Below are 22,863 nucleotides of genomic sequence, written 5' to 3' on the forward strand. Positions count from 1 at the left end.
GACCCTTCGACGCCGAAGATACCTGTCGGCGCCAAGACTGGGGCTTCGAAGAAGGGTTCGGCCACCACGACGTGCGCCTCGAAGGCCTCGACGTCGGTGCCCGCGTCGACTACCACACATGGCGAGAAGGGCAAAGGACTTCCGTTTGGAAAAGGTCTACAGCCACCCCTCTCGGGGCTCAAGACTGGGCTGGCTAAAAGGGTCGAAGCCACGGGCAAGGACGCCCGACTTTGTCGTCGACGCCCAAGGATGGAGGCGCACTGCGACGGGAGCTCGATTCGACGCGGTCGAGCGAGCGGCCTACACAGGCGTCGAAGAAACCCGAAACGAGCGCTTCCTGTTCGAAGCATGCGGACTCGACACCACTTAAGTTTGGCCTTCCGCCCACGGCCCGTCCAAAACAGCTCGAGGTTTCAAAGATGGCGTAATTGTCCTCCCATGCACAGGTCTTCTATCATGAGCCTTCTTACGACAACCAGGCAAAACTGTTTATTGATTCGGAGTCGGGCAGGCTTACCGTCCACAAGCGGAAGATCACGCCTGAACATCCCTTGGAAGGTTACAAGATTCCCCTAAAAAGGAAGACGGTCTCCACCACCTCTCCGGTTCTTGTTGAACCTATTCAGGACTACTCGCACCATGCTGTTCAATCTCCAACACAAAGTGAGGAGGAATTGAATGCGGACTATAGCCAAATGAGCTTCTCTTACAATACTGACACTGATCAAGATGTCTCAAATCAATGGTCAGGAGCGGGAGATCAAGGTGATGACCCTGATGACCCCCAAACCGCACCAGACTCTCAGTCCTACATTGTGAAACTATCACCAACTGAGGACACTGTTGCATTCAATGCTTTAATTGAGAGGGCAGCCCTCAACCATGACGTCGAGATACATGCAGAGCCAGTGGATGAGGATTTCTTGTTTGATACCTTCTCCACGTCTGAACGCACCACCAAAACTCTGCCCATGCTTAAGGGGGTCCTCAAGCATGCCACAGCCATTTTCAAGGAGCCGACCAAAGCCAGGGTGATAAATCCCCGGATCGACAAAAAATATAGGCCTGCCCCAGTGGACCCAACCTATATCAAAGGCCAGCTCCCTTTGGACTCCCTCGTGGTGGCTAATGCACGCAAAAGGGCTAACTCTCAATCAACTGGTGACGCTCCCCCTCCGGACAAAGAGTCAAAAATCTTTGAAGCGTCTGGGAAGCGTGTGGCGGCCCAAGCCGCTAACATTTGGAGAATAGCCAATACACAAGCCCTGTTGGCTAGGTACGACAGGGCGCACTACGACACCCTAGAACAATTAATGCAGCACATGCCTGACATGTACAGAGAGGCAGCAGAAATGGTTATTCAAGAGGGGAAACTAGTCTCCAATGCGTCCATCAAATGCGCACTGGATGCAGCTGACACTGCAGCAAGGGCAGTCAATACTAGCGTGATGCTGCGGCGCCATGCCTGGCTGCGCATCTCAGGGTTTAAATCCGAGATCCAAACTACTCTTCTCAATCAGCCGGTTAATCTGGACTTCCTGTTTGGACCCGAAGTGGACACAACACTTGAGAAAATGAAAAAAGACACTGAGACGGCGAAATCCATGGGGGCTCTTCAGTCACAGCAGTTTCGGGACGGTTCCTTTCGTCGCTCCGGTAACAGGGGAGCAACAAGAGGATAGGCTCAACAGCATTCACAGTACGGCAAAGGCAACACGCAATCTGCCTACACTTAAAACACCAGAGGTGGATACCGGGGGAACAACACCAAGGGGAGAGGCCACGGCAATAACGGCGCCAGGTCCTCCACTCCCAACAAACAGTGACTTCATGTCACTGCCCCCCGACCATCTAACACCTGTCGGGGGGAGACTCCAGCAGTTCCTGCCACTCTGGGAAAACATCACAACAGACAGGTGGGTGCGACAACTTATCCGTTATGGCTATTGTCTAGAGCTAACCACCACCCCCCCCCAACATACCCCCAAGAAACCGTCCTATGTCCGCAGTGCACTCGCTCTTATTGCAGCAAGAAGTACTCTCCATGCTGCAAAAAGGAGCCATAGAACTCGTGCCTGCCGAGGAAAGGTGTGTGCAGGGGTTTACTCCCTGTACTTCTTGATTCCAAAAAAGGACGGTTCCCTGCGGCCCATTCTAGACCTCAGACCCCTCAACCAATACATCCTTTCGGAGCACTTTCACATGCTAACTTTACAACAAGTCCTGCCGCTGCTCCGTCAGGGCGACTTCCTGGCCACCCTGGACCTCAAGGATGCGTATTTCCACATTCCGATTCACCCCAGTCACAAGAAATATCTCAGGTTCACAATCAACGGTCAGCATTACCAGTTCAAGGTTCTGCCGTTCAGGGTCACAACTGCTCCAAGAGTTTTCACCAAATGCTTAGCAACTGTGGCAGCACACCTTCGCAGAGAAGGTGTTCACGTGTACCCCTACCTGGACGACTGGCTCGTGCAGGCCAAATCTGCCGAGCAGTGCGGTCGCGACATGTCAGGTACAATTCACCTCCTTCACAGTCTGGGGTTCTCTCTAAACTACGCAAAGTCTCACCTGCAGCCGGCCCATGTGCAACAGTACCTGGGGGCGACACTAAACACCCAGCTGGCCATGGCGCAGCCGAACCCAGCCAGGGTCAACGGCATGCAAACGCTCATCCGGAGGTTCCAACCTCAGCGATCCCTCCCAGCGCAAGTTTTCATGCAACTGATCGGCATGATGGCATCCTGCATATTCATTGTCCCGCACGCGAGGCTGCACATGCGACCCCTTCAGGAGTGCTTAGCCCGTCAGTGGAACCAGGCTCATGACCATCTAAAAGACCTAGTGTTGGTGACCGGTCGTGCTTACAGCTCTCTGCATTGGTGGAACCCACAAAACCTTTGCAGGGGACGACCGTTCCAAGAGCCTGTCCCACAGATAGTGCTAACGACGGACGCATCTCTCCTGGGTTGGGGGCACATGTCCTCCACTACACAGTGCAGGGACTGTGGACAGCACAACAGCAGAGGATGCATATCAATGTGTTGGAACTGATGGCGATCTTCATGGCACTGAAGGCATTCAAGTTGCACCTGTTCAACAAGGTCGTGTTAGTCCGGATGGACAACATGACCACCATGTATTACATCCAGAAGCAGGGAGGCACGCACTCCCCGCAGCTGTCTCACCTAGCCCAGAGCATGTGGAAGTGGGCCATTCAAAGGAACATCTTCCTCATGGCGGAGCATCTCCCGGGTGTCGACAACCAGATGGCGGACCTGCTCAGCAGGCACAGTCATCAGATGCACGAGTGGGAGATCCACCCGTCAGTTCTCCATCCGTTCTTCCAACAGTGGGGTCATCCGGACATCGACCTCTTCGCCACAAGCGAGAACGCAAAATGCCCAAACTTCGCCGCCAGGTTCCCACACCCGCAGTCTCAGGGCAATGCAATATGGATGAACTGGTCAGACAGATTTGCGTATGCTTTTCCACCAGCCCCCCTCATACCTCTGGTGGCGCGCAAACTGCGACAACACTCCATGACGCTCATCCTAGTTGCTCCAACGTGGGCACGGCAGACTTGGTACACCACGTTCCTGGAACTTTCAGTGGTGCCTCACCAACGGCTGCATCTCACTCCCAGCCTCCTCACTCAGTGCCATGGAGACATTCAGCACCCAGATCCCCAGCAGTTGAACCTTGCGATTTGGCTCCTGAGGTCATAGAGTTTGGGTACCTGAACTTGCCTCCTGAGTGCATGAACATCATCAAGGAGGCAAGGCGACCGACTACCAGGGCCTGCTATGCAGCCAAATGGAAGCGGTTTGTTATTTACTGCTCCAACAATAACATTAATCGGTTGGACGCGTCTACGCAAAACATCATATATTACTTGTTGCATCTGTACCAATGCAACCTTGCGTACAGCTCCATCAGGATCCATCTGGCGGCCATAGCCGCTTACCTTCAAAACAGGCAACACCTTTCCGTTTTCAGGGTGCCAGCCATTAAAGCCTTTTTAGAAGGACTTAAAAGAGTAATCCCTCCCAGACACCCCCCTTCACCAGTCTGGAACTTGAATATCGTTCTCACCAGACTCATGGGGCCGCCCTTTGAGGCACTCCATTCCTGTGAAATACAGTTCCTCACCTGGAAGGTGGCCTTCCTAATAGCTATTACATCGCTGCGGAGGGTCAGTGAACTACAAGCTCTCACAATTCAGGAACCCTACTTGCAAATTCATACGAATAGGGTAGTGCTTCGCACCAACCCTAAATTCATGCCAAAGGTGGTTTCGCAGTTCCACCTTAACCAAAATATAGAACTGCCAGTTTTCTTTCCTAACCCAGACTAAGTGGCAGACAGAGCACTGCACACCTTAGATGTCAAAAGAGCTCTCCTGTATTACATCGACAGGACAAAAGACTTTCGAAAGACTAAACAACTTTTCGTTGCATTCTCTCCACAACATAAAGGCAACCCTATCTCCAAGTCGGGTATTGCCAGGTGGATTGTTAAATGTATCCAGATCTGTTATCAAAAGGCTAAGCGCACATTAACAGTTCCCCCTAGAGCGCATTCCACACGCAAGTTAGGAGCTTCCATGGCTTTCCTGGGTAATATTCCTCTAGAGGACATTTGTAAAGCAGCCACATGGACCACCATACATACATTTACCAAACACTACTGCGTAGATGTACACTCCAAACAGCAAGCTGCTGTAGGACAAGCTGTTCTCAGAACTCTCTTTCAGACTGCTGCAGCTGGCACGGGCACCCGCCGGTAAGGAGGTAACTGCTATTTATTCTATGCACAGATATGAATTCAACAGCCCTCATGCCTCGAACGGAATATGCTACTCACCAGTATGCATCTGTTCTTGGCATGAAGGGCTGCTGACATTCATATCGCCCGCCCTCCTCCCCGGTGCCTGTCGCAGCTGCAGCTCTCAGAAGCATTTTCAGGCATGGTCATCACTTTCAGTATTACACTCCATCTCTGCCACAATGGCGAAAAACAATCTGGGGATGGAGAGGATGCCCATGCGCACTGTAGTCCAGGGGAGGAGCCACCTATCTCTGGATACTTCGAAGACTCTTCCAGGACAACAATGTGCAATCATCCGGACCCAACACTAGGCGGCGATCTATGCACAGATATGAATGTCAGCAGCCCTTCATGCCAAGAACAGATGCATACTGGTAAGTAGCATATTCCTTCTGGTGGATACAGTATCCTCCTGTGGATTCCTCACTGTCCCACCCGCCTCCCCGTTGTCCACCTGTTTCTACCAAAAATGCTTTGACTGTTTGACATGATGGTTTTTTACATGTCTTTTTCATGCTTATACTGTAATAGTGGAAAGTGCTTGGTCTGTTGCCCTTTTTCCATGCTTTTATTGGTTATGCATTTGTATATATATTTGGTATACTGTGTATACGTGTGAAAATGTGTCTGCCCGTTTGTTTAAAAGGCACGGAAAAAATGGGTGGAACTGACGTCAGTGTTCTTCTTATGGCTCCGATGACTTAATATGGTGTCCCGAACAGAGCCGTGCTATTATGACGTCCTCGTCGATTTTGGAGAGTTAGGATAAAATTTCAGCGGAATGCTGGCGCAGGGGGTATTCAAAGGGTGAGGAATCCACAGTCAGATACTGTATGCACCAGAAAAAGCGTTACCGAAGGTAAGTAACTTGTTTATTGAGTTCTGTGTAAAAATATGCTGCAAATCAATCAATCTGTAGTTTATTTCGACTGAAGTAACCTTAAAAAGTTAGATACAAATAGTTATTCTAATGCAGGTAAAAATGGACCAATAATAAAGCAAATGAGAGGTGGAAATAACATGTGAATACAAAAGAAATAAACCCCTCTGCATCTAGTAGTTTTTGTCAAGTCTGAGCAGTGTTACAAGACATTTCTTACAACGACACTCATATATCGTACAGAAAAACAACGGGGTAGAAAAACAGCGTGGTCTGTGTTTAGAAATAGTCCCATGGGCACAAGAGTGTGGGGCTCCCGAGCCGGTCCTGATTGAAGGTAGAACATAGTCTAATGATGGTGGACTAAATATAGGCATTATCTATAGAGATTTGTTTTCGTTCTTTTTGAGTCATTCTGGATATATAATATATATATATATTTTTTTTTGATGAAACATTGTTTCCTGAGTGAGGCCGACTCTTGCACGGGATAGAAGTTGTGCTCGTGTCCTCGTGCCTACTACGCCTTTAAGGGGAGTCAGTGGGATTGTTGAACTCACTCTTCGTCACACATGATTGTGCTGCTTCAGAAAAGCTCACTCCTCTCAGCCGAAGAATTGGAAAGGAAACTCCATTTGGAAGTGTCACTGTAGAGCTGTGCAGGGAGGAACTTTTTGGCTTTGCATTGTGCGAAGGACACTTGTATTGACGTGCTCTTGTTTAACAAACAAAATGGGTCGTCTGCACATCAGCAACCACTTAAATTATATGTAAATCAACAAGTTTTATCACAATGGCATCAAGTAAATATGCATGCATGTTTTAGCAGTGCATACAAAACAACACGCAAGGGTCATATCGCTGCATACAAACCTGTACCAGTACTAAAGGAACTTAACTTTTTCTTATAAACACACAGTTCTAAAATGCTACTCCAATGTAGTCACTGCTTATATGGGCCGGGATGCCCGGCACCCCTCTCAACACCAATACCCCATGGGAGGAGACAGACACAGGTTTAAACTTTTGGAAGGCAGGGGGGCCTCACGACCCCCCCCCCCGGCCGTATTTATTAAAATATGAAACAAAATTTAAAACTTTAAATAAACGTTTCATGTATCATGTACAAATAACATTTTTGATGTAGACAGGTTTTCGGGCTAACCTTAACAAATCTCTAATACAAAGGTTTCCTACCTGAGTCTAGCATCCTGAAAAATGCATTACATTCTAGAATTTGTACAAGCTAGCATTAAGGGCCAACGGCAAGGTCTTAACCGGTGTCAGAGCCCTATCACCAACTTCCCGCCCTCACGGCGTGAGTGGCGCATGCGCAGAGGACTTTACCCTCGCAGCCAACTGTAACTACCCTTGTCGTGGGGGCCCCCTTTCACTCGACGCCATCTTAAGGTCGTCAGAGTTCCCGTGCGAGGTATCCGTAAGAAGGACAGCGTGAACTCCCACCCCCAAACCCCCCTTCCCCACACTCTCTTCCGCCGGAGCGGATATCCGGCCCCCGGGAAATTCGTGGGAGGGGCATATAGCTGTCCCCCCCTGGGCGACCCATCCGTAGTGGGTGCCGCCCCCCCCCGTGGGAGGGGCCAATGGCCGCCTCCCCCCGGGCGCTCCCATCCATAATGGGTGGCGCCCCCCCTAGGGACCTTGAAATCACTGCTCACCGATCATGACCTTACCGCCCGACCAAAAAATAAATACGACAATTGTTTTACCTACTAAGGAAAGAAAACTATGCCTAATTCTGTAACAGTTCGCCGACTTTGACATTGCTACGAAGGGAAAAAAGTCCTAAAGCAAAAACACAATCTTTAATGAATCCATTCCTTTACGTTTCTACAAAGGAAAAAGGCCTACAAGCAAGTATTCAATTATATGCATACATTTATGATGCAAAATGACTGTACCTTTTTATTAAATCCAAATAACCATCGACAAAATTACTTTATTACACAAACATTTGCAACAGGGGCTGGTGGGTGGGTCAAAAAAGTGCAGCTTGTTCCCTTGATGGCTCACGAGCGACGAGTGGTGCAGCCTTCAGAGCACAGGAACAAGAGGAAGCTTCGTTGGATTCCCGCGCTATTTATCCATCTGAAGGAGGGGGGGGCCCGCCCCAGGTACACCCATCCGTGCACGGACTTCCGGGCGGGTGTCTAGGCCAACCTCTTCTGGGCGGTGAGGGCGTGCCCCGGCTACGCCGCTTTGGGCATACCAGCCGGAACACGCCCCCGCCCACAATGGTTTCCCGGGGGATCGGGGCACCCATCCATACGTTCGGGGGGACCGAGTGGTCTCCCCTTTCCATATGGGCCGGGATGCCCGCCACCCCTCTCAACACCAATACCCCATGGGAGGAGACAGACACAGGTTTAAACTTTTGGAAGGCAGGGGGGCCTCACAACCCCCCCGGCCGTATTTATTAAAATATGAAACAAAATTTAAAATTTTAAATAAACGTTTCATGAATCATGTACAAATTACATTTTTGATGTAGACAGGTTTTCGGGCTAACCTTAACAAATCTCTAATACAAAGGTTTCCTAGCCGAGTCTAGCATCCTGAAAAATGCATTACATTCTAGAATTTGTACAACCTAGCATTAAGGGCCAACGGCAAGGTCTTAACCGGTGTCAGATCCCTATCACTGACTTCCCGCCCTCACGGTGTGAGTGGCGCATGCGCAGAGGACTTTACCCTCGCAGCCAACTGTAACTTCCCTTGTCGTGGGGGCCCCCTTTCACTCGACGCCATCTTAAGGTCGTCCGAGTTCCCGTGCGAGGTATCCGTAAGAAGGACAGCGTGGACTCCCCTCCCTTACCCCCACCGCCCCCTTCCTCGCACTCTCTTCCGCCGGAGTGGATATCCGGCCCCCGGGAAATTCGTGGAAGGGGCATATAGCAGTCTCCCCCTGGGCGACCCATCCGTAGTGGGTGCCGCCCCCCCACCCCCGTGGGAGGGGCCAATGGCCGCCTCCCCCCAGGCGCTCCCATCCAAAATGGGTGGCGCCCCCCTAGGGACCTTGAAATCACTGCTCACGGATCTTGACCATACCGCCACAGTCCGGATAGTTGACCGACTATCCGGCCCCCCCTACACCTCCTAAAGGTCATGTCTCCTCAAACCCACTAGCCAAGCTACGAAGTCTCCTATGAGTAAGTCATTCCCAGCCCTGGACAGATGCACCCCATCATTCAGATAATAGTGATCCCCCCCCTTATACACCCATGGGGAATGCTTTGTAGATGAGCGGAGCATGTTGTTGACCCTCTTTACCGAGTGGTTCAACGCTGACATCGACAAACTCCATATTCTCCATATTCTCCTGGGAATCATGTGGGACCAGGCGATCATACACCCATGGAGCCTCTTGGCCCACCAGCTAACTGCAGACAATATGTGCTCAACTAACACCCGTCTTCCCAGTCTCACCAAGTCATTGCCTCCCACATGGACTATGATTACAGATGGCGGTGACCTGTGCCGCCCTAAAAGTTCCTCCATAAAATTTTGCATTGGTCAATACAGAGGCCTCCCTTCCCATGGAAGGTCACTCTGAACCCATATTCCTCAGATGCGTGGATCGCGTCACCTGCCTTGAATATGTCTCCGGCACGTCTCACGTATGAGTGGCCCACGACCCAGACCACTTGATCTCCATTCGGTGATCCCTTCCCGATGGTCAGCTGATGTTGGGCCGATCCCAATTTCCGCCCCGCGTAACAGGCTTGCGAAACTGTAATCCAAACAAAAGACAACAAGCGTGAGTGCATTTCATCAGTCTTTTACAACATGTGCATGCGCACATACCTCGTGTCTAAGCAGTGCCCCCCCCGCATGTTGTCACCCTCTGTTTCATGTAGGCCTCCACATGCCCTACTGGACAGCAGGGGTTCCCCCGAGCGCGCTGCAAAACCACACTACTCCCCAACGCCTCCTGGTCTGTTTTTGACCTGGCTATCGAGATCAGCATAGAATCGCCCCTTACTTGGACGTGATCCTTGCGTAGACCTCCCTCCACATCCTTCTTATTCCCTGCCACCAGTTCACTTACCCGCATGGCCCCATAGAATGCCAATGCGAAAGCTGCTCAGAACAGTAGTACCTCACTAGGCGAGGAGCATGTCTCATCCAGTTTCGCTAATAATGTGGACAATCTATCCAACCCAATCGGGTGCCTGTTATCCTGCCTGCGACCCTCCAGGCGCTGCCAGCCGCCGAGGGCCTTCCTGACTAAGAAGGAGTTTGTCGGGTCCCGTATCCCGTGGAGCTGTGCCATAAATGATATTGCGGCCCTATACCTGTTGGCGGTCGCCGCCGACCGGCCTTCCTTGTGAAGTGCTACCATAAATAGGAGCAAGGACTCTTCCCGCCCCCATCTCTGCTCCCCTACCGGCCCCAGAAAGGCGCAGTATGAACGGAACGCCCCTTCATAGGCTTTCCTCGTCCTGGGCGCTAAACTGCCTGCCACGAGGTCTTGTAGTCCGGGCACCGATCTGTCATAGTGCTTCGGGGAAAGGTGCCGCCACTAGTTCCGCTGTGGGTAGATAGCCCCTGAAAGCCTGCATGTTTGAACGAGAGAGGGCATCAGCTGCATTATTCAGTACACCCGGAACATGCCTTGCCCTGAACTGTACATTCTATCTCATGCATCGCAATACAATTTCTTTCAACAGCCGTAAGATCCATTTGCAGCGTGCCGCCTGGTGATTAATGCACTCGACCACTGTCATGTTATCTGACCAAAACACTACTGCGCGGTCCTTAAAGTCTTCTGGCCATGCCATCAGGGCCATCCAGATGGGGAATAGCTCCAAGAAACCAATGTTACCTGTTAGGCCGCTTGTGTGCCACCACGCCGGCCAGTGGTTTCCAAAGATTGAGCCAAACCCTACGCTCCCCGCCGAGTCGGTCCATAATCCTAGTTCGTCCGACGAGGCTGGGGGTTTGTTCCACACCACTCGACCGTTGAAATCCGCCAGAAATGCCAACCAAATGAGCATGTCCTGGCGAACCTCTGCCGACAGTCTAGTGCGGTGGTTTCCTTCTCTAAGGCCCACCATAGCCTGTGCTATGGAACGCGAGAAAGGGCGAGCCATCGGCATCACTCTTAAGGCAAAATTAAGCTGACCACTGTCTGTTGCAACTGGTGTAGGGTCACCTTTTCTTTTCGAAGACATTGTACCAAGGAAGCCCTAAACTTGGCCACCTTCTCCATCGGCAGACGGAAACACCCCTCCTCCGAGTCTAGTTCAATACCCAGAAACTCGAGTGAGGTAGATGGCCCCACCGTCTTACCTGGCGCCAATGGGACCCCAAAACCCCGCATAAGCGTGCAGAAGTCCTGCAACGCCTGCGCACAGTCCTGAGAGCCCGCCGGGCCCAGGAAGAGGAAATCATCCAAATAGTGCATCACCTGTCTATGCCCTGTGGCCTCGGTGAACACCCATTCCAAAAAGGAGCTAAACATTTCAAAATAGGCACATGAAATCGAACAACCCATAGGCATGCATTTATCCATGTAGAATTTCCCCTGAAACGTGAATCCCAGGAGGCGCTGATCCTGAGGGTGTACCGGGAGTAACCTGAATGCAGATTCAATGTCTGATTTAGCCAACAATGCACCGGGCCCAGGCGATTCAACAGTACGACTGCGTCATCGAACGATATATACCTCACTGAACATACCTCGGGGTCAATAGCTTCATTTACCGAGGCCCCCCTAGGGGCTGATAGATTGTGGATAAGTCTATATTCCCCCAGGTCTTTCTTCGGAACCACTCCTAACGGAGAACACATAAATTCCGCAACTGGTGGGCCGCCAAATGGACCTGCTACTCGCCCCAAACTAACTTCTTTCGCTATCTGTCTGGCGGCCACCGCAGGGTTGTGCTGAATAGACTGCTCGTTTTTACAGGAAGGGCTCCCCCGAAAATTGCCCGCCGGGAACCTGAAGCCATATAAAAAGCCATCCCTCAAAGTCCCGGCGGACGCATGATCAGGGTATCGGTTCAGCCAAGGGGTCAAAGCCAAGATATCAACGGGCGAAGATGTTTGCTGCCGAGGCACCGCAATAATCCTGCTTGGATCCCCCCCTTTCCTCCCGCGCTATTGGCTTTCGATCAGCAACTGGTTTCCGGGTGTGAGGAATTCCCACAGCCCGAACATGCGTGCCGAAACCTACACGTTCCCTGAGGCCTGGTACAGGTTCCTTTGTTAAATCCCCAACACACCCCTCGCTTGCCTCCATTCCCGCCCGACCTGGGCTGGGAATCCCCCCCGGAGCTTGCCCGAAAGGGCTGTGACGGCTTCTGATGGAATGCCCCAGAGCCACTCGTGCTTGGCACCGGAGTACCCTCCAGTCCCGGCAAGAGCTGAGCATGCCATGACACTGTATCCAAACAATCCCATGTCAAGGCCTGATTAAACTCCTTTGCTTTCCTAAAGGTAACATCGTAACCCTTACATTCATTTCCCCCATATATCGCATGGAAATTCATGATCCTGTTCTGATAACATGCTAAGTCAGTCAACACTTCTGGTTTACGCTCCCCCATAATTGCCGTGAAAATAGAGAAGGCCCTGACCCAATTCACCATGGTCTCGTCGACCCAGAAATCCGCCATCTTGGCCCGCCATACGCTGGGGTGCCATAGATCCTTCTGGGTCTTTGCGTATTCTAACTCACGATGGTCAGTCAAAAGCGAAAACATGTTAATATACTTGTCTCCCCACACCATTTCTTTTGTAACCATGGGAATATGTTGCGACAAACTTTCCCGCCTCGAGGGTACTGGGCCCTCCCCCACCAATGGCAACGCTCTCTTACCGGCTTCAGCCGAACTCCCAACTGTGTCCGTTGTCTTCACCTGACCGTCAGCCGTGATCCCCGTCGCCACCTGTGGAGAAATGGAAGGTACATTCGCCGTCCCGGCATCCCTTGACTGCCGCAACTGCTCAATAATTAATCTGGCTTCTTCAGCCGGGTCTCCCGCCGTCGCTGATCCCCCTGCTCCCTTCTTCAGCCATGGTAATACCGCTGCTAACTGAAGTGCTAATTCTGGGGGCATCTGGTCATCCCCTAGTGGTGTGATCACCACGGGAATTGGTAAACCCCCATCCGGTCCTGGTACCGGGCTGGCCGCCGGTGCCACGGGAATGTCCGCGCCGGGACTCGGTGGAGTTACTACTGGGACTGGGACCTCACTAGGACCTGCCCTCCCCTTCTTTTTCTTACCCTTATCCCCCGGGGCGACGTTTGGCAAGGCCGGTCCTATGACCCTTTTTGGCCGCCCCGAGGAAGCATTCTGGGCCGCCATCTGCTTCCTTACGGCCGCTAAGCCACGACCGAGCTGGTCAACCTTACCCAACTTTCGGTCCATCACCGCTACTTGGTTCCCCAATGTGTGCAGCATTCTCTACATCTCGGAGCTCTTTCCAGATTTCTTGCCCAGCATGACTTCGATCACTCCGTCGAACTACGACTCACAGGGTGACTCGATCTTCCACACGCCTGATACTGAAAGAGAAAAACAAAGATTACAAGTTCCCAAAAAAGTGCAGCTTGTTCCCTTGATGGCTCACGAGCGACGAGTGGTGCAGCCTTCAGAGCACAGGAACAAGAGGAAGCTTCGTTGGATTCCCGTGCTATTTATCCATCTGCGGGAGGGCGGGGGCCCGCCCCAGGTACGCCCATCCGTGCACGGACTTCCGGGCTGGTGTCTAGGCCAACCTCTTCTGGGCGGTGAGGGCGTGCCCCGGCTACGCCGCTTTGGGCATACCAGCCGGAACACGCCCCCCGCCCACAATGGTTTCCCGGGGGATCGGGGCACCCATCCATACGCTCGGGGGGACCGAGTGGTCTCCCCTATCCAATCATTCGTTCTGGGATAAGCATTGCACACCTGCTATCTTTGTTCATGTACAAGAGAGAATATAAACCTATTTTTGCTGTCCATCATTTTGTGGTCACCTTCCCCTTCTTCAATATCTTGCACTTTATTTTATTTAACCCCCCTTTCACTTTCCACTGATACAAACAATCTTCTTTTCGCCATGTGCAGAGATGGACAGCTCAGCCATTCCGAGGCTTTTGCCAGATGATGACGGTTCCAAGGACAGCAGTGATGTACCTCCCTCCAGGTAAGCCTAGGGCATGTTCAGCATTTCGATCATCATAGGAGTAATCTTTGTTTTGAGGGGTGGGGGAGAGATGCACAGAACGGGTTAGTGTTGGACTTGAAAAAAGCTTAGATTCTGTTGTCATGTTGCTTGATGCATTTCGGCCTCTTAACCCCTTTCCAGAAAAGCCAGGCAGCTCTTTGGTACAAGGGACATGTAGTAGAAAGAAGCTCTTGCATAAATCTAACTGAATGACTTGAACCTCATTCTCAGTTGAAGCAAGCTAAGCTGGTGTGCTCCATCACCTTTATAGCACCTAGGTAGATTTTAACATAAATGTACCCAGTACAACTCTTAGCCCTGGTGCCTTGGTTTGTTATATCTTCTCTTGATATGCTGTAGCAAGCCATCAGCATGATTTCTAAAAGAAAAGCACCAAAGCAGGAACATTAACAAAACTGTGGTACGTTTTGTGGACCCACTTTAGACAAACCGCAAGGTTTGCCTCTTTAACTGTGAATGGTGGAGGTGAGAAGAGCTAAAGTCCTGCTCCACGTGATTTAATATAAATGGGGTGCCTTGATCTGAAAAGCAGCAGTAGACATGACTGTTTTCTAAATTTAAAGAATCAACTAATGATGGATTCTAGTTCACATAAACGTTGCCTTGAGGTTGAAAAGTAGACTTGGGTGACTTCTTCACAGTGGGAACCGACGTCTAAGAATCACATTGCCTTAGAGAAGGATACTTTGTTTTCTATTGTGATATGTTTTCTTGTGATTTCAGATGCTCGTTGCCGTGACCATTTCCACCCCTATAAAGGTAAAAATCAGACTTGGACACAAACCACAGTGGCAGGATAGTGGATGGACACATTGAAGTCTCTCGCTCTTGCGTGGGGTTTTCTGTAGTAGGGGATCTCTGTGTATAGTCATAATCTAGCGAATAGTCCCGCCCATGTGCGTGGACCCCGGCAATCAAAAATAATCTCTTAAGTTGTCAAAATCATGCAGAAACTGCAAAGACACTTAAGAGAGAATTTAAAGACAAATAATGCAGCCTATATCCACAGGCTACACTGTCCAGTACTTCAACTAGAAATTCCACCAAAAAACACCACACATAATACAGCCAGCCCAGTTTCTACCATAGAGAAACTTGCCTCCACCATTAAAAAGACTCTGGAATGATAGAGAGGAAGGCATGGACAGACAAGCCCCATAGGCTGCCATTATGTGCCTTAAATAGGATACTGTGCCTTTAAGAGAGCCTCCTAGAACTTTCTCCCAGTATCCCAGAATGCATAGCAGGTCCCTCTACTTTCAGTTCTTTTTTCCGGCTCCTGCTTACAGGACCTTGGCATTGAGCTCTCCCTTGTTACAAGGGTTTATTGGATATTTTGGCACTTTTGTGTTTTAAAAGTGTTTCAGTTTACTTTCTTGGTGTTCTCTTTCTCTTTTGTGTGCTGGTTCAGGCGTTTTAGGGCTTTAAAATGCCTGGCCTTTTTGATAAGTGTCCAGCATGTGGGAGGAAGAAGGCCAAGAGTGATCCCCACGAGGTCTGCATCGTCTGCCTCCCTGAAGATCATGTCCCTGAGGACTGTGTCATCTGCCAGCAGTTTACTGCTCGGACTCTGAGGGACAGGATGAAGATTAGGCTTTCTGGCCTGGAGGAAAGGCGTCTGTAGGCTGCAGGTGGATCTGGGCAGGCTGGGAAGGTTCCCTCTGCCTCTGCTGAGGCCTCTGGGGGGCTCCCCAGAGGCAGGAAGTCCAGCAAACGGTCCCGGTCTCCGTCGACGTCGATTGCATCGACGACGAGGTTGAGAGGGATGACGGCGGTGTGCTCCCCTTCTCCCCGGGGCTCCGGGTCGAGACGGCGTGACGGCTCGACGTCGAAGGGCCTGGAGAGGTCGCCGTCGAAGCCACCGTCGACGTCAAGGTCTTCCTATCGACGTCGGAGACGAAGTGACAAGCATCGGCTCTCGCCGTCGAGGCGACACCGCCGATCGCTGTCGAAGCACCGGTCGACGTCGAGGGGCTCCTCGACGTCGAGAGCATCAAGACGGAGGAATTGACGCTCGTCGTCGAGGACGGAACGGTCGACGTCGCGGAGGCGGCGTACGACGTCACGGAGGAAGAGGTCGACGTCGCGGGGACGGCGTTCGACGTCGAAGAAGAGGTCGACGTCGCGGAGGCGGCGTTCGACGCCGGAGTCGCGGAGGCGACGTTCGACGCCGGAAAAGCGACGCTCAGCGTCTAGAAGGAAAAGGTCGGCGTCTAGGAGTCGTTCTGCCTCTCCAAAACGGCGCAAAAGGGATTCTGGTCCCAAAAGCCACACTGCTTCTAGTGGAGGACGCAAGAGGAAGCGATCACCTGCTGATGGGGCTGGATCGCAGCCCCCTTCACCTAAAGGGTCGCCGGGCTCGGCGTACTCAGAGGTGTACACGCCATCTCGGCCTAGGTCACCACCTCCGCCTGTACCTAAAGAGGATCCTCCATCCAACCCTCCGCTTCCATCAGGAGACCCTCCGCCTCCAGTTCCTCCGCATGGGCCCGCCCCTCGGTCGGTGGTTCCTCCATCGAGGTCCACTTCGTTGCCTTCTCTACCTGTACCTCCTAAGGGGACCCCGAAACCTAAACCCCGAGAGGAACCAAGGAAGACCCCACCACGGAAACCGGTGGAGCGGCCACGGGCTGGAAGGTCTCGCTCTCGCTCTGGGAGGAGGGAGAGATCGAGACACAGATCCTCCACGCGGTCGAGAAGCCGCCATAGGAGGCGCGACTCTCGCTCTCGCACAAGGTCCTCTGGTACCAGGGACTATTCTCCGACCTTGTCAGGGTCACCAGACACAAGGGTGTCCCCGATTGATGACCTGGTGGCGTTCCATGATGTCCTTTTGAGGGGCGCTGCGAAGTTGGGCATATCCTTGACGGTGCCTACCCCTAAGACTTCAGTCATTTTTGAGACATTGCATCAGAAACACCTGTCTCGTCCACTCCTGCCTCTGGTGCCGGGCCTGGAGGAACCGGCCATGGCCCTTTTTCTCACCCCTGCGGTGACGAAGGCGGCTCCAGCGAGGTTGATGAAAAAGTACCGGGCTCCCGATTCGGATCCGGCCTTTCTGAGGGCGGAACCCCCTCCGGACTCTGTAATTGTGACGGCGGCCCGCAAACAGCATGCCACCACCCCGTCATCCATGGTTCCCCCGGATAAGGAGTCCAGATGGATGGATTCGGCAGGGAGGAAAGTGTGTGGAACATTCGCTACCTCCATGAAAGCTGCGAGTGCCACGGCGCTGTTGGGCCGCTACGACCGCGCCCTCTGGGACTCCCTCGAGAAATTTGCGGAGCACTTACCTCGCGAGAAGCGCAAGGACCTCCAGGAAGTGCTGAATGAAGGGATGCTGGTGGCGAACCAGATTATCAGCGCTGCAGCAAACTCTTTCCTGTTGGCTGCTCATGGGTTTTGCCATGGAGTCAACCAACGACGTCACGCCTGGCTCCGTCTTACGTCCCTGAAACCGGACGCACAGCAGAGGGTAGCCAACCTGCCATTCTCCGGCGAGACCCTCTTCGGGAAGCATGCGGACGATGAGATGGCCCGCATGAAGGCGGAGGCCGAGACGCTCACGGCTGTGGGCCTGGAGAAGCCTAAAGATACGAAGAAGACGTACCGCCCTTTCCAACGGCGGTTCGGTGGGCAAGGCAGAGGACGTGGCCAGGCTTCGGGACAGTCGCAACATCAACAACAGTTCCGTAAGCCGTTCCAGAAGCGCCCGAAGGGCAGAGGAGGCCAGCAGTCGGCTCCGGCGCCCAAGGGCCAGGCTGGGTCTAGGCCCTAGGAACCTACTTCCCCCGGATCTGTTACCTACTCCGGTAATTTTTTCTGGCAGAGTGGAGAAAAATTACTCCGGACAAGTGGGTGCTGAATATTGTTTGCAATGGATACAGTCTTCGGTTCACAAGCCCGCCTCCAGCGATCCCTCCGGTCAGCTCGCAGTTTCAGCTGCGCGAGCTTCAGGCGGAAGCGGATATCCTGTTAAGGAAAAGAGCGATAGAAGACATACCTCTGTCCCAGAGAGGAAGAGGTCTGTACTCCCGGTCCTTCTTCCTGGTTCGCAAGAAGGACAAGAACGAGTTCAGGCCCATTCTGGACTTGCGACAGGCAAACAAATGGATTCGCAGGGAAAAGTTTTGCATGCTGTCGTTGCATCAGATTTATCCTCAGTTGCAACAGGGAGACTGGCTATGTGCTATAGACCTACAGGATGCTTACTTCCATGTGCCCATTGCACACAAACACAGGAAGTTCCTGCGGTTCCAAGTCGGCGCCAATCATTATCAATACACAGTACTCCCATTCGGACTGAAGTCTGCGCCGAGAACATTCTCGAAATGCATGGCGGTGGTAGCAGCACACCTGAGGAAGAACAAAGTGTTTGTCTACCCGTACCTGGACGATTGGTTGATCAAGGCATCCTCCTTCTCGGAAGCGCGAGCACACTTCCAGAAGACGTGCGTTCTCTTGAACAAGCTGGGGTTGCACATGAACATGGCCAAGTCCGTCCCGACTCCGGTCCAATGCATACAGTACTTGGGAGCCTCCATCAATACGCTGTCAGCAAGCGTGTCTCCTTCGGAAGAGCGACGATTATCTCTCCTTCGAAAGGCTCAGGCTCTTATGATGACTCCATCTACAACAGTGAGGACGGTGTCTTCTCTACTGGGATCGATGGCCTCTTGTATCTTCCTGACGCCACACGCACGACTGCACATGAGACCGCTGCAGGAGTGCTTGGAAGACCAGTGGGATCAGAGGAAAGGATCCTGGGACGACAGGATACGACTGTCTCTGCATGCTCTTCAGTCTCTGAAGTGGTGGTGATCGGCTGAGAATCTCCTGAGAGGGGTTCCCTTCCACAAGGACATTCCCTCGCAGACTGTTGTGACGGATGCTTCTCTCCTGGGATGGGGAGCGCATTCCGGGAACCTGCAGATTCAAGGAACGTGGTCGCCGACGGAGGCCACATATCACATCAATTTCCTGGAACCCAGAGCTGTTCACTTGGCACTGAAGGCCTTTCTTCCGTCCTTCCACACCAACTCCCTGCTTGTACAGACGGACAATACTACCACGATGTACTACCTCAACAAGCAGGGGGGCTCGAGATCACGCACTCTGTCACAGGAGGCGCAGGTGATCTGGTACTGGCTCCTAGCCAGAGGATTGACGATAACGGCTACCCATCTGCCAGGTGTGCAGAATGTTCAGGCAGACGCACTGAGCAGGCTGGTTCAGGAAAACCACAAATGGGTCATAAACGACGAAGTACTAGGAGAAGTCTTCGCAAGGTGGGGAACTCCAGACGTAGATTTGTTCGCCACCGCCGAAAACAGCAAGTGCAGAGACTTCGCCTCCAGGTACTACCAGCAGGGGACGCTGGGGAATGCGTTATGGATCAACTGGACGAACAGCTTTCTGTACGCCTTTCCTCCCATTCCCCTGATTCCGCCGGTGCTCATCAAACTGGCCCGGTCCAGGGCTCGGATGATACTCATTGCCCCGGAGTGGCCCAGGCAGTGGTGGTTCACGGACCTGCTTCACCGGTCTCTCCTTCCTCACATTCAGCTGCCGTGCAGGCCGGACCTTCTCACGAAGTTCGGGGGACGGATGTTACACCCCAACCTCTCGTCTTTGAGTTTGGCGGCATGGCTCCTGAGATAGTGCATATGGCCATCTGAATCTGCCCGAGGATTGCATGGACATACTGAAGGAGTCTAAGAGGCCTTCCACTCTAACTTCATATGCTTACAAGTGGAAGAGGTTTTGTATCTGGTGCCAGTCTAAGAACCATGACCCTACGACCTGCAAGGAAAATGTCATCCTTCCTTACCTTTTACATTTGGCACAGTCTGGCCTTAATGTTCATTCCATTAAGGTTCATCTTGCTGCATTGACTGCCTACAGGAAATGCCCTTCACAGACTTCCTTTTTCCAGATCCCTGTGATCAAAGATTTTCTGGAAGGATTGAAGAAAGTATTCCCTCCTGTCAGGCTTCCCTCGCCTTCATGGGAATTGAATGTGGTGCTGTCCAGATTGATGAAGGAGCCTTTTGAACCCATTCATAAGGCTTCGTTGCAGCACCTGTCTGGAAGGCGGCGTTCCTCGTGGCCATTACATCGGCCCGCAGGGTGAGTGAAATTCAGGCGTTGTGTTGTAATGAACCTTATACTGTCTTTCATGCTGCTAAGGTTGTTATGCGTACTCACCCTAAATTTCTTCCCTAGGTTATTTCTGATTTTCATGTCAACCAGACCATAACTTTGCCTACGTTTTTTCAGAATCCTTCGTCTCCAGCAGAAAGGTCTCTCCATTCCCTGGATGTTAGGAGGGTGTTGAAATTTTATCTGGATAAAACCAAAGATATTCGTAGGTCTGACCAATTGTTTATTAATTATGGTTCAGTCTGGACGGGTCTTGCTACCTCAAAGCAGTCCATCTCTAGGTGGATTGTGTCCTGCATACAATTATGTTACCAAAAGGCTAATAAGACCTTAGGAGGTAAGCCTAAGGCTCATTCCACCAGGGGCAAAGCTGCCACGACGGCCTTGCTCCGTAACGTGCAGATTGCTGAAATCTGCAAGGCAGCCACTTGGAAGTCGGTTCATACCTTTGCTAAGCATTACTGTCTGGACACTGATGCCAGAGCAGATGCTCAGGTTGGGCAGGCTTCGCTGCGGAACTTGTTCGCACAGTAGTGGCATATTTTCTTTCTCCACCGCCGCTTTGGTGTGGGGATGGGCTTGCCATTCTATTCACTAGATTATGACTATACACAGAGATCCCCTACTACAGAAGGAGTAGTTTCTGTCCCGTAACTCCAGTTCTGTAGTAGGGGTATCTCTGTTATAGTCATAAGCGCCCTCCCTCCTCCCCGGTGGAGATATATATTCATGTAAGGAATGCTACAGGTCTGGCGTGCTACGCCTGTCAAAAAGAACTGAAAGTAGAGGGACCTGCTATGCATTCTGGGATACTGGGAGAAAGTTCTAGGAGGCTCTCTTAAAGGCACAGTATCCTATTTAAGCCACATAATGGCAGCCTATGGGGCTTGTCTGCCCATGCCTTCCTCTCTATCATTCCAGAGTCTTTTTAATGGTGGATGCAAGTTTCTCTATGGTAGAAACTGGGCTGGCTGTATTATGTGTGGTGTTTTTTTAGTGGAATTTCTAGTTGAAGTACTGGACAGTGTAGCCTGTGGATATAGGCTGCATTATTTGTCTTTAAATTCTCTCTTAAGTGTCTTTGCAGTTTCTGCATGATTTTGACAACTTAAGAGATTATTTTTGATTGCCGGGGTCCACGCACATGGGCGGGACTATTCACTGGATTATGACTATAACAGAGATACCCCTACTACAGAACTGGAGTTACAGGACAGAAACTACTCCTCCTTCATTGTTTTCGGGGTGGTAGACATCTGTACAGCCACTATAAATGCAGTGTTTATTTTTTAGGAATCTGATGAGGGCAGGACTAAATGACCTAGCTTTGGAAAAATTGGGCCATAATAGAGAATGAACGCCCCTCGCTCAATGGGACATACTCCTAATTTATAGAGCTCTCGAAGTAGGCAGGTAATGTACTCTCCATAATGGTACCGAGCAGATGACTGGACCAGTCCTGAAGGTACCACTGTGATGTATTCTAGAATTCTGAGCGAACATAAACTCCTTGTAAAATTCTTGATGCGATGCTTCTCCTAATTTCGTTCTCATATTACTGACTTTCCCACGTTCTTCATGCTACAGATTTATTTTTTGAGGCTCATTGAAAAATGTAATTAAGGGCATGCATGTGGTGACTTACTGAAGGTTTGTGCATGAGTGAGAGTGTTCCAATTCACATTGGCAACTAAGGACTGTAAAGTCTGAACAAACTGGCTTAATTACCTCCTATGTGATATACATATTCAAGCCATAATATGGCTGATTGTGAACTGTACAGATACCACATGGCAGCGACAACATCCCTAATATGTGAGAGTGCCTTACGTCTCAGAAAAAGTTCGCTCCTCTCATTAGTTCTTCCACTCATGCCAGTAGGCAGAAGTAAGGTTTCAAGAAAAAATTAATCTTTGTAAACAAGGAGGTAGAAGAATCTGTGATTCTGGAAAGGTTTATGGTTCAAATGCGAAAAATAACCTTTACTGCATGTCTTTAATCCAGTGGCAAGAAGAATCGACATTAAGAAGAAGAATATACATTAATATCCCAGCCCCTTTTAACGTGTGGTTTGTTGGTGAAACTGTTAAACCAGGGGTCTCCAAACCGGTCCTGGAGGGCCGGATCCATGTCAGATTTTTTAAATTACTACATGTATCTCAATGGGGATTTCAAAAAAATCTGGCATGGATCCGGTCCTCCAGGACCGGTTTGGAGACCCCTGTGTTAAACAAAATACCATCTAGTATTGAATCTTTCATATATTCCAAAGCTTGAATCTTTCGGTGTCATCAGTCTGAGAATGCCCAGTGTTTTAACAGACTTGTAACCAGTGCTTAATTTGAGCTGATGGTTGCCGGTGAAGGGCACTGACACCTACATTTGGGGACCGGCTCTTACTTTTCTGTATCGGATATTAACTGGGTACAAGAAAGGGCAAAATAAACAAATTGTTAAGACAGAGAAAGAAAAAGGCTGCAAAACCACATCAAACAGAAAGGGGGCACCTGCAAGAGCGAGAAACGGAGGCAGGGAGTGTCTTTCTGGTAGTGGATTACACACTTGGTATTCGGACTGCCGCTGTTTAATTGCACCGGCTGCCAGCTTTCAAGCAGAACTTTGGGCTCCAGCACTCTCTCATTAACAAATTAAGCACTGCCCATAACTAGTATGAATAATCCTTTAGGCACATAGTGTTGTTTCTTTAGTTTCTCATTCATCTCAATGGAAACTGCCCAAACTTGAGCTGGATATGCTGAGCGCTTCCCTCCCCCAAAGACTACTTTAGAACA

The 22,863-nt window shown here is 51.1% G+C and overlaps 1 protein-coding gene across 8 annotated transcripts in view; it reads left to right on the forward strand.

Moving 5' to 3' along the window:
- Positions 1–22,863, forward strand: part of HMG20A (high mobility group 20A) — a 265,307-nt gene that overhangs the window by 131,584 nt on the left and 110,860 nt on the right. For 6 of the 8 annotated variants that reach the window (XM_086959289.1, XM_086959287.1, XM_086959286.1 and 3 more), the window contains one exon: positions 13,789–13,867. In XM_086959289.1, the coding sequence (XP_086815415.1) occupies positions 13,791–13,867 (77 nt within the window). In that variant the 5' untranslated portion in view covers positions 13,789–13,790. Of the gene's footprint in view, positions 1–13,788; positions 13,868–14,632; positions 14,669–22,863 lie in introns of all 8 variants that reach the window. The other 2 variants (XM_086959291.1, XM_086959292.1) reach the window with 1 other exon arrangement.

Source organism: Lissotriton vulgaris, chromosome 2_2, assembly GCF_964263255.1.
Source record: "Lissotriton vulgaris chromosome 2_2, aLisVul1.2, whole genome shotgun sequence".
Classification (NCBI taxonomy): Eukaryota; Metazoa; Chordata; class Amphibia; order Caudata; family Salamandridae; genus Lissotriton; species Lissotriton vulgaris.